This window comes from Euprymna scolopes, chromosome 2 (genome assembly GCF_053919585.1).
Source record: "Euprymna scolopes isolate OS-2025 chromosome 2, ASM5391958v1, whole genome shotgun sequence".
NCBI classification, from domain to species: Eukaryota; Metazoa; Mollusca; class Cephalopoda; order Sepiida; family Sepiolidae; genus Euprymna; species Euprymna scolopes.
Window position 1 is genome coordinate 26,296,931 of NC_136483.1, and position 13,280 is coordinate 26,310,210.

The 13,280-nt window shown below is 32.7% G+C and overlaps 1 protein-coding gene across 2 annotated transcripts in view; it reads right to left on the reverse strand.

Moving 5' to 3' along the window:
* Positions 1-4,332: 4,332 nt before the first annotated feature.
* Positions 4,333-13,280, reverse strand: part of LOC145289986 (uncharacterized) — a 188,790-nt gene continuing 179,842 nt past the window's right edge. For both annotated transcript variants that reach the window (XM_080136453.1, XM_080136454.1), the window contains exon 12: positions 4,333-4,836. In XM_080136453.1, coding sequence (XP_079992579.1) covers positions 4,615-4,836 — 222 coding nt within the window. In that variant the 3' untranslated portion in view covers positions 4,333-4,614. The remainder of the gene's footprint in view (positions 4,837-13,280) is intronic.

Consider the following 13,280-nt stretch of genomic DNA (forward strand, 5'->3'; position numbering starts at 1 on the left):
TGAGTTTCCTTTGCATTCCTTCACCTGCAGATTCAATATCGGTCATCTACTTTATTACTCTGCATCCAATGATATAGTCAAACGTGGTCTCACTTCTACCAGATTTGCATCAATTCTTGGGTCAGTCAGTCTAAACAAAGACGATGGTTACTGACACAATGGGATGACACTCTTTGCTTTTCAAACTGGAAAGTTACTGATATGAGACACAAGTTGTTCTGATCTTTTCACATCATTAAGAATTGTGGAATCTGCTGTCAATCCCTGCACTATGACTCAGTTTGCCAAAACCGGAAAAGATGTTAAGTACAATTCACTAATCAACCATTCAATTTTTTAACCCATCTCAGTCAAAATGTCAGGTGTCCTCAATCTCAATACTTTGTAATTCATACAAGACATTGGACAGATGATAGTACCGAGCGATTGCATAGATATCGTTGTACAATACCTAAGTCTTGATAAAGAAAAAAATTTTACCCTCATATGAAAACAAGTAGAGACTCATTGAAATAAATTATTTTATGTAATTGAAGTAATTTCACAATCTTGAGGTACATGATTAGAGCTGCCTGGAGAAAAGATTAAGAAACACTGCTCTAATATTATTGTTTTGTGACATTTTTTCCATTTATCCACTTGTGCCATTTTTACATGTGACATCTTTACCTGTACCATTACTATTGTGCACTAATGGTTCCACTCGGTTTTAAGAGTTGCACCCTCCTGGACTTTAGAGCCTCTTTTTGAGGGGATTGGTTTATTGCCAATCGCCTGAGATGCCCTAACTGATAAATATTAACGTGTCCGTTCATGCCTATTTTTTTTTGTAACCAGAATGCATCCCTCAGGTAAATTGGTTTTCCCCACCTTTTTGCATTGTGCCACATTTTACTGCAATTAGAAATAACTAACATATTTATGAATTTTTAATTTAAATAACTAAAAACATATAATCATTTTCTTGAAAAATCAAAACAAAAAGTTTTGATTTTTCAAGAAAATGATTATATGTTTTTAGTTATTTAAACAAATAAAAAAATTTTTTCCATTTGATTATCTTTAGGCTACCAAACTTAATTAAAACGCAACCAGTTATAAATTATCTTAAATCTCCTTATTTTTAAACATTAAATTTTGGACAAAGATGTGAATTATTTAAATCCAAGGGAGGTAACTACATTTTGAGTTGTTCCCCTTTATATTGTTTTGTCTTGCAAATCACCTTGAGGCGCAGAGGCTGTTCTTGGCCTTCGGGCCAGGAGCGGAAAAGGAAGTAATCAGTTCTGATCAATGTGGGGGCAACCCTTCATATCGGACAATTACTTTTTAAGTCAATTAGTTTGGTCAATGTGGAGGAAACCTTTCATATCAGACAATTGCTAATTTTGGACCCTGCCAGAGTGTCTCCTTGGGGGAGCTGGCTTTTCCTCCCTACACTAAAAAACGGCCTTGTGCCTAGTTTGCTCAGTGGGTAAGCAAATAAATAAACATCATTGAATTTAAAATAACATTTTTTTGCATATATAAGGCATTTTACAGATATGTTTTTATTCAACCATTTTCTGTTATTACTCCAATCTATAGGATTTCTATCTGACCTTATGATTACCACTTTAAAGAGAATTGTATTATTTTATAGTATTTAGTGTCTTTGCACCAACAGTATTCATAAACTGCTCTGGAATCCAGGCTGGTACCCTAGTATGTGTACAAGTGTACAAGCACCACTGTAAAATGTTTCATTGATCGGTCAGTGATTCGTCGATTTGTCACAATTTAGTTTGAGATTCCATTAACAATCTTGCTTTCAGGTAGCAGATGAATACCTATTAAAAAAAATCAAATGTGCAATAAAAAGAGGGAGAATACCCGAAAAAAAAAAAAAAAAAGGAGTCAAAATCCATTTCTAATATGCAAAGCAACTTGAGTCACTATCCTTATTATGTAGATTATAAAGATTTAGAGAGTGATATAATTATTTCATAAAAGAAGAAAGGTATATGTTTTTAAATACTTGACTTACTGCATGCATCCAGTTTTTTTCTACTCTTGTTCACCTTAAAGAAGGCATATTGCCATATGGACATAAATAAATACTATTTGGGATTATATCTACTGGGACACTATGCAGGGAGTCACACAACGAGATGTCTATTTGCATTACATTTAAATTTCTTCAGGTTAGTACAGTCAGGGAAACAGGAGACTGGAAGGGAATTTCAAAGTCTAACAGTTTGAGGGAAGAAACTATTAAAGTTGAAGGCTTTTTAGCATCTATGGATCTCTACAGTGAAGGGGTGGGAATATTTATGCCAAGGAGAATAAGTGCTACGAGTTCGTATGAACACATTCCATTAAAGTATTTGTAAAGCAGCCACAGGGATGCAATATTGCAACAATGGGGCAGGGTTTGGTGCTTAGTTGACAGTGTGGGACTCATGGACCGATATTGAAGTTCCCATGTCAAAAATAGAACGATTTAAAAATGCATAATAAAAAAAAAAAAAAACACTGAAACAACAGAAACAAACATTCATTAAATTCATGTGTAACCCATTTATGAATCTTTTTAGTTTGTGTTGTTTAATGGCGATAAGTCTCGAATTTATGCTTGTATTTTGAAACAATTGATTTCAAACATATTTTTATTATTAAAAAAATTATATTCAAGCTTTTTATTTATTAAAACAAAAATGGGGTAGAGATACAAACATAACAAAAGCATCACAAAACAATGAAACAAGAAAATATTTTTTAAAATGTTTATAAATAATAATAAAACGCAAAAAATATAATAGAACAAAACCTTGAGAAATAATATTAATATTCAACACTTATGCACTTTAGATTGCCAATGATAATTATTTGTTTTTAGAAAAGGAGGGACAATCCAGAATTTTTTTATGATTTCCATCGATTTTTGTAGGTCAATCTAAACAAGTAAATTAAATTAACGAATTAACACAAAGGAGAATTTTGATTCCTGAAATATTAAATTAACTGTTATATTTTATTTTAAAATTGAACAAAAAAACAAATACTGCAAACTAACTATTTAAATTTATTTGTAAATATTAATTAATACAATAAAAAATGTAAAGAAACTGTTCATGTTTGAAAACAAAGTATTAAAAAAATTAATTTAATTCAGTAAATATTCCAGTAATTAATTTCCGTTAAGTTAGTTGTTAATTTAGTGTAAAAAAAAATTCTGAAAATCATTAAAATTATGATTTGGCTCACTTTTTCCTGTGTAGAACTCTTCCGAAACTGAAAACAAATAATAATCAGCGGTAAGTGCCGAATATTGTTTCTATTTACTTGCCTCCCCACGAGGGCAAAGTTAGACGCAAGGTCGGTTTTTAATGTAGGAAAATCCAGTTCCCCAAAAAAGGGCACTCTAGATAGGAACAAAAATAAAAATTTAGTCTAGCAGGTTCCTCCTTCACTGACCGAGGACATGAAAGGCGAAGTATCGTATCAGAACAAATGGTATTTATTTGCTTCCCCACAAAAGCAAATTAGACACAAGGTCGTTTTTTAATCTGGGGGGAAAACCAGCTCCCCCAAAAAGCCTCTACATTGACCAAGGCCTAATTAACTTCAATAGTAATTGTCTCAGTATGCAAGGATTCCCCTACATTGACCAAAGACCAATTACTTAAGTGAAGTATCAGAACAGATACTACACTGTGATACTGGCCCGAAGGCAACAAGAAAATAATTGTTACAAATTACGAGCATAAAAATCCAGATTAATTATTTCCCTTACTTTATCAAACAACAATACCCTTGAAGGGGGCTAACTCTGTCGTCTCTACAATTTTATCAATTTGCTTGCAGTCAGACACAGTTTAAAAATTGTTGCCAAGTGTCTTATATTTTTCTTCTGTTTTCATCTTCGTTATTATGCTTTAAAATTCTGAAAAGAATTAATGAGAAATTTATTAAAGAAAATACAACTTTATGCATGTAAAATTTTGTATGAAACAGTGTTAAAAAAAAGCAACCTTTAAAAATTCTTTTAAAAGTGTGTCTACAGTCAGTCAGTACTTTCTGATATATATATATATATATATATATATATATATATATATATATATATATATATATATATGTATATATATATATATAATAGAGGGAATTAGATCTGTAGTTTAAAGAGCAAAGTTTATTTTAATGTATTAATACTTAAAAAAAAAAAAACAGTGCTCATATTAATGTAGATATATAAAAAGCTCAATAGGTATATTTATCCTAGAGCTATATATATATATATATATATATATATATATATATATATATATATATATTTGAATATCTTAAATAGTATTGAAATATATTTCCTGTAAATAATTTAATCAAAGCTTATTTTCAATATATAACTTTATTTACTGAATAGTTATATACTTTTCTTTGGGGGAGGGGAGAAAAAGAAATTAGAAATAGAGAGCCCCAGTTATAAAGGTTGAGAACCATAGTGTTTGCTTGAAAAGAATTGCGTATATTTGTGTGTAGACTAATTATTCAAGGTTCAGTTTGGATTTTTTTAAAGAAACATTTTACGCCCTCTTTTTAATTTTAATTTTTAATTGTTTAAAGTTTTATTTTTCATGTGTGAGGTATTTGCCGCCTAGGTGTGTATATTCCTTGCGACTGTTTGAGGATCGGAAGGTTCTCTCGTGACATGGACGTGGAAGAAGGCCCCGCATTGCCACCCTGCTGATGGATAACACCGGTGATCTGTTGTTTGCGTAACAAATTTAAATTTATTTTTTGTTGAATCAGTTCCGCTTTCAAGGCTCGGAGTTCAACTTCTGCTTGATTACGAAGCTGCGAGGAAATAAGGAAAAAAAGTGGGAATATAAAAAAGATAGAAGTTTTGCATGGATTAATTGTATTACATTATGAAGCTGGATGAAAACAAAGAACAAAAACAAAAAAAAAAAAAATTCACAAAAAATTTAGAATTTTGTCATGGATTGATTGTATTATTTTGTTAAACAAAACAAGTGAAAGGAGAAGTACAAGGTGCAACCAGTGCTCATGTGATTGCAATAGTTATGAGTGGATAAAGTAAGTTTAGAAAACTTCTGCCATTACTAACCAACACAACGTTCCCACTGTCCATCAATAGAAGAATTTATCAGACATGTACGACCTGTGATGACGTATGTTTTGAATTAAAAGCCATGTTGAATATCAGAAGAGTTTCCGATGAAAAGCTCTAGAAGTGTAAGCCATATTTAGTTTCAGAACAGTTTCTGATGGTTCGTTGCTGTACACAAGTCCTGAGAGGTGACTGGTTTGCAGTAGACAGTTCTCGAGTTGGAATCCACAGAGCAAAAGATTCTTCCCATGTTTAGATGGAGAAAACATATGCGAAATTGCTACAGAAAGGTTTAGTATTTATGGAGCAATTCTGGTTTCTGATTGGTTGGTAGCAGGACGTGAATTAACAGAAGCTAATCTGGATAAGTCCTGGAGATGAAAAAGAGTTTTTAGTGGGTAACTAATTGTATAAGTCTTAAACTTTAAAAGTTTTCAGACAAAGAGCAAAGATCTTTCTCATGTAGACACAAAAAATTATGTGAGAGAATATTTTTATGGAGTGACATTCTGCTAGCAACCAATCAGTTACTAGCAGAACGTGGCTCCATTTGATTGGTTTGTTCCTATTGTCAGTGTCTATAAATAGAACCTTCCAATTTTCTTGAATCATGCCCTCTACCTATATCTAAAATATTGCAACAGTATGTCAGTGCAACATGGCCAGTGATGGTTGAGGACATGTATTGCATGGAAATAAATTACATGAGGATGACATGATGAGTGTATAATGTGATTCTTAAAGACATGCCTGGATTTTATTACGTCAACAGAAGATTAAATTTGGACAGTATAAGGTGATGTACGCTGAACAGGAAACTTTGTATGGTCATGTTGATAGAATGGGTGAGAATTCATTCGCTAGTAGATATAGAGCATTTGAGCTAGCAAGGTCAGTTGTCAGGAAAAGATAAAAAACAATATGGAAGTGATAAGGATTGATTGGGTAATGATTGTGGCTAAGTAATTAACAACACAGACTAACAATTTGAGTTTGTGGGGAAAAAAATAAAGTTATTCTGACGGTAAAAGTGATTACCAAGTGATCGCATAAGCTTTGAAGGATTACAAAGGATGTCCCATGCAACCCTCCCCCCACTGCAGTCGAGTAACAAAGTAATGTAACACAGAGAGCAATGAGTAACTAAGCTTGTGCCAACCGTTGACCAATACTTCATAAACACAACTGGCCACTAGACTGAGGCATGTTCCTTTTATAACAAAAGATTTGTGCCTCCCACTACTCCTTCAAGTCTATATAAGACTCGTCCTCTTAAACATTCAGATTGGAATTCCGCCCTCGAGGCCGGTATCGCCAATGTAATCAATCCTCTTTTTCTTTTATTTTTTATTTTCTCACAAGTGTGCTAAGTTCGAATCACATTCATTCCACAGGAACACTTTCACTTAAGGCAACCTTCACATGATCTCTCCTGAAAGTATCTGATGCAACGTTTTTCTAGAAACAATTTGAACTAGAAAGACATTGGGGAAACAAATGCCAACAACAGAATCGTCTGATTCACATGAAATGAATGAATGAGTGAATAGGGATTGACTTACGAGGAGATATAAATGGCCTGAGATGATAATGATGATGATGATGGTGATGACAACGGAGTAGTAGTAGTAGTAGTAGTAGTAGTAGTAGTAGTAGTAGTACTACTACTACTACTACTACTACTACTACTACTACTACAGTTGAGGTAGCAGGCTCAATTGGCAGGGGAAAGCCAAAGAAAACATGACAGTGATAATGATTGGATGATGATGGTGATGGTGGTGATGATGGTGGTGATGGTGGAAGGATGAATCGATATAAAGTAAGACAAAATGACAAAGAGAGACTTATCATACAAAATCAAAATCTTAGTGCAATTTCAAACTGGTATTATGTAGCTTTATTCACAAAATAAAAATAAACCAATGATTAAACTAATAATAATGATTCATCAGTATGTTTGCGTGTTTGTCAGTCCAATCTTAAAAGTGATGACACAGACTGTGAGCTTGGTATGTTGGGTTCAAATCATGTCGAAGCTACTGAATCATTTTCACTAATATCACTGATAAAGATGTGATTCCACATATTCTTCATCCATCTATAGATTAGATAGTCTGGTAGATTAGACTAAAAAGACTTGCTTATGCAATTAGTCTTGGAGTAGGAATAATATATTTTATGTATACTGGAGAAGAAACACAATATACATGCATTCAACATGCCCAGAATATCATATTCTAAAAATCATGCAAATTGATCAAATAGTAAAGGAAATCATTTTCAAGCGATTAATTTTTATGCATTGTAACATAAACCTAGTAAGTATGATTATTGTTAAGTTATCGCCCCTTGTTTCTGGAATTTGTTTTCAAAATAGCGGGCAAGACAGTCACTTCTCAGATACTCATAAAATTTGATTTTCTTACTTAAAATAAAACTTGATCCATTTACGTGATTTTTGGAATATGATATTTTCGTTTCATCATGGGTCCATACATCATACAGATTTGTAAAAAGTTTTGTTTATTAATATAGGGAAAACTTTGGACAAAACCCAAAATATTTGTAAAACAAACCATTTGTAAATAATTCTTCCTTTTTTTTATAGTAAAACTTTTTTCTTTGATAAAAATCTGTTATCTAAAAGTTATAGAAGTGTCTAGTGTTCTGTTTATAATTCAAATCAAGCAGATGTAAAATTTAAAAATTCCGGTGTTCCTGAAAAAAGTATCCGTTTAGCTATTGCTTTTTTTGCGATGCTTGAAATGCATATGATCTAAAAGATATCTTTACATTCAGAAACCGATTTTAGAAAGAGAGTTATCTCCCTTTGATCATAAGAGTTTTCATTTGCTGCTTCTGCTGATCTGGATCTTCGGAAGTTGAAATTTAGAAAAACCCCAAGTGTAACATAGCATGGACGGCTATATGCAATTACCGAGCCGTAAGCGAAATGACGTCATAGTAAGGAAAAATAGACGTCATAGCCGTATTGTTACAACGGGAAAAAGGAAATTTGTCTACTTGCGATTGAGGCTATAACGCACTGGGTAATATTACACTAGTTTATTTTCTGTTTTCTGCTATTGTGATTACCACTTATGAAGGCCAAGAGTCACGCGAGAATAATAGTTAATGAGATAGGAATGATTGCTAATCAAACGATGAGGAACATTATGGGAGTATTAACATGTATTAATTGTATAAACTGCATTTTATTACTTTTAGAGTGGTCCATGACAAAAGTTTTTTGGCATTGGATTTGAAGACAACCAAATTTTAATCATCATGGATGCAATCCCACAGCTATGCCTTTGCAAAGAAGATCTTTCGCAGTTTTAGTAGAAGATGGATTTTTGTTGTAAATATGCTACAAAGAGAAACAAAAGAGTAGAGCTCAGTCGAGGAATTTCCATAGAAATGACGGTAGAGTAGAGAGAGACTAAGAATGTCTCTTCTGCAAGAAAAGAGTTGTTGAGGAGAGAAAAGATCAATTGTCCTCTCTAGATTTTGAAATCGATTTTGAACTTTGTCAAGGCAGGAAAGTGTGGTCTGAGTGGCACATCCCCAGATGTAGCAGCAGTATTTTATTTTTAAATTCTTATTAGGATTGGAGAGTATTAATATATGATAATTGTTTATATCATTTCAATATTTACCTCGACAATAACTAATATGTGAAATGAGTAATAGTTACTGTCAGAATGATTAATCAGAATCAGAATCGGGAATAAAAAAAATCAGAAGATTTTGGGGTATCAGAATTAGTATCAGAATCGGAAAAATTTGTGCATTTCTCAATGCTAAAAACAATTATTTTCATTGTTTTTATTTGTTTGTTTTTGGTTAAAACTTAATTTTGTATTAATTTTGTATTAATGATGAAATGATAAATATTAATTTTTAAACTGCCAGTAAAACTAAAATCTATAGATCAATAAGTATAGTTCTACATGTAGGAAATTATAAGCACATATTTCATGGTTTTTGCGGTAACCCTCTCAAAAAAAGCAACTCTATATTTAGAAATTTGAAAGAATCAGAATCAGTAATTGTATCGGAATTGGGAATTTAGAAAAGAATCCGTAATTGTATTAGGATTGGGAAAAATATTGGAATCGTCCCATCATTAGTAGTAATATCAATGCACATCTATATATATATATAAAAGTGAGAATGTATGTGTGTGTGTGTGTGTGTGTGTGTGTGTAAGAGGTCACCTTTCAACTTATAAACTCAACCACTTTTTGATCTACAGACATGATATTTGATATATAGGATATTCAGACATGTGGAAAACTTTTTAATCAGTTTTCATTGAGAAAAAATGTTTATTAATGGGTCAAAATTGAAAAATTGGTACTTGGCAGTCATCAGATTTTTATCTATTCATCAACTAGTTAGAGAGAGAGAGAGAGAGAGAGAGAGAGAGAGAGAGAGAGAGAGAGAGAGAGAGAGAGATGTGTATATTATATTGAAACACATTGAAGTCAGGGTCAGCTGATCGGATTGCGTGTGAGTCACGTGATCAGGTTAGCTGAATCCTAGAGATTTGGTTTAGACTTAGAAGCGGACAGACGTCTAGACAAGGGTGGACAGACAGCTAGGAGCAGGCTGTAAGAATAGAAAATGTAGATGAACTGCAGATCATTTTAAAACCATTTGAGACAACTGTAATAAATTTATATTATAAAAATATAAAGAGTTGTTTTATGGTTTCACAAGGAGAACAGATGTCTCAATTGGATGGTGCTGATGGTTTCATGGTTCGTCACAGAGCAGTGGGAAGATAGAACTCTTCAAGAAAAAAGGCATGACGCATATATTATTCTACTTATATATGAACTGTAAAAATATCCCATGTGATAAGTCTGATACAACATGACTCAGTTTACACGTCAATATCATGGCCTCCTGGCTAAACAACATACATACAATTTATACGTTTATTATCTGTCTGTTAAAAGAACAATATCTGACACCCACTAGATAACACATGATACGTTTTAATATATCATCTCCTTCAATATAATTACAATACACAACAAACTGTTTCATGACTGCGCATCTGCGAATCATTCACATTGCAGCTTCCTCATGTTAAGTATGTTTGAAAACAATTTTTAAATAACGTGGCAAGCTGGACTAATGGTTATCATACTTAACTCACTGTCTTAAGGTTTTGGTTTTGATCTCAGCTCGAGTATTTTTTTTATTTACAAGAAGTGAACTGTTTAGAAAAAACATAATATTCGCATGCACATGTCTCATTTTCTTTCTTTTTTACTTTATTTTTTTTTAAAGAAGTTTAACATTACGTTTAATACCAGGCAACGCCAGGTACATTTACTAGTGTACATGTATTTCTGGATAAATCTCTCTCTCTCTCTCTCTCTTTCTCTCTCTCTTGCTCTCTCTATCTCTCCAGCGAGATTTCAAACAGAAAAGAAGTGTCTAGTATCCCTCTCCAAATGTGGGCAGCTAATATAATGAGACAGACTCCCCCCTCCCACTCTCTCTATTTCTCCGTTGAACGAGCCCCCATCCTCTCAAAGCTTTACAACAAATACCTTGCTTCTCTTATAGCTATAAAATTTCTTCTGTGATACCTGCTTTTCTGCTCTTTTTGCTGGTTTTCGTTTTCACTAATTTAATCGTTATGTAATCAGTTAATGAATAACTCCTTTTGGATTCACTTTTTATATAACTTTAGAAGGATGTTTCCAGTTTCTTGATGGATTATGAATCGTTTAATTTTTACAGTACTAGCAGTTCAGCCCTACTTTGCTCAGGCCCTATGTACTGTTCATAACTTCATGTGCATATATATATATATATATATATATATATATATATATATATATATATATATATATATATATATATAGTAATTTATAAAATATATATGGCGATTAAGCTACACTGAATATTCTGCGTTTCATCCAACTATAGGATTCGTCAGGCTTATATATATATATATATATATATATATATATATATATATATATATATATATAAATATATATATTAAAAAGTTTGACTCATGTCCAGGTAACCTACATTTAAAATTTTAAGTGTTTGGACCCCAAATTGGCGATGGAGTCTGCAGAGGTCAACTCTTCAAACTTTGATTGACCTCTTAGCAGCTAAATTTTCGACCAAAAACTTATTAAATGCTTGCTGCATGTCTGAATACCCTTTATGCAAAATTTCAAATGTTTAGATCCAAAATTTGCTGAATAGTTTGCTAGAGATCGCAAAGGTCAAATCTTTTGAACCTTTATCCCTTGGTAGCCAAATTTTTGGCCAAAAAACGATGAAAAAGCCTGCCCTATGTCTGAATACACTTTATGTGAAATTTTAAATATTGAGACTAAATCTTTTTTTTAACTTTGACCTCTATTTTGACTCCTTAACATTTGTTTTGGTCCCAAATCAAGTTAAAATGTTTGAACCATGTCCAAGGAACCTACATCTAAAATTTCAAGTGTTTAGACCCAAAATTGGCAGAGGAGTTTGGTGGTATTTTCAAAGGTCAAATCGTTGAACTCTGACCCCTTGACAGCCACATTTCTGACCGAAAACGTCCCAAGTCTCAATACCCTTTATGTCAAATCTTGAGTCTGTAGACTTAAATTGACAGAGTAAATTGGTAGGAAAATGTACACACATAGACAACTAGCAGTTCAGCCCGGCTTTGCTCAGGCCCTATGTACTGTTCATAACTTCCCCTATGTAAATACCCATTATGTAAAATTTTAAATGTTTAGACCAAAAATTGTCTAAGTAATTTGGTAGAGACCGCAGAGGTAATTTTTTTAAAACTTTAACCACAATTTTGACCCCTTAACATTTATTGTTTTGGCCTCAAATCAAAATAAAAAGTTTGATTCATGTCCAGATAACCTACATCTAAAATTTCAAGTGTTTAGACCCAACATTGTCGGAAGAGTTTAATAGAATTTTCAAAGGTCAACTCTTTTAACTTTGACCTTTTGGCAGCAACGTTTTCGCCCTAAAATTGATTAAAATGCTTGTCGCAAGTCTGAATACCAGTTATTTAAAATTTCAAATGTTTAGACCCAAAATTGGCTGAGTAGTTTGCTACAAACCACAAAGGTAAAATTTCTGTAACTTTGACCCCCTGGCAGCTCAAGTTTCGACCCAAACTGATTAAAAAGTTTGCCCTATCTCTGAATACCCTTTATGCAAAATTTCAAATGTTTAGACCAAAAATTGGCTGAATAGTTTGCAAAGGTCAAATCTTTTGAACTTTGACACCTTGGTAGCCAAATTTTCGGTCAAAAACCGATTAAAAAGCTTGCCCTATATCTGAATACACTTTATGTAAAATTTAAAATGTTTAGACCAAAAATTAGCTGAGTAATTTGGTAGAGACTGCAGAGGTCAAACTTTTTGGAACTTTGACCCCAATTTTGACTCCTTAACATTTATTGTTTTGGCATCAAATCAAATTAAAAAATTTGATCCATGTCCAAGTAACCTATATTTAAAATTTCAAGTGTTTAGACCCAAAATTGGCAGAGGAGTTTAGTAGAATTTTCAAAGGTCAACTTGTTGAATTTTGACCCCTTGACAGCCAAATTTCTGGCCGAAAACTTTTTAAAAAGATTTTCCCAAATCTCAATCCTCCTTATGTCAAATCTCGAGTCTGTAAACTGAAAATTGACAGAGTAGTTTGGTAGTTTGGTAGGGAAATGTACACACACAGACACAGACATACACACACAGACAGACATTTTCACTTTTATAGATATATAGATTTCACTTTTATAGATATATAGATATTATTATATTCCTTAGATTGTTATCTCTATGAAAGGTACTCGGCTGTCTTTGATCCTCTTAGTAAGACATTCACAGAAAGAATTCATTTTCTATCACAACGAAAACAGTATTTCCTTTGACCCGCCATGTGCCTAGAATCAAGTGTAATTTCTATGGACAGAGTTTCTTTGCAACAGATTCTCGTTCGTGGAGCACATTACTGCATGGCTGCTTCCCTGCTGATTACAACTTATTCATCTTCAAATCCAATGTCAACAAATCTTGTCATGAACCATCTCATAAGCAATCAAACGTAATTCATACCATGGATCAATGTTAGTACTCAATGTTAGTATTCCCATAGTGTTCCTTATTT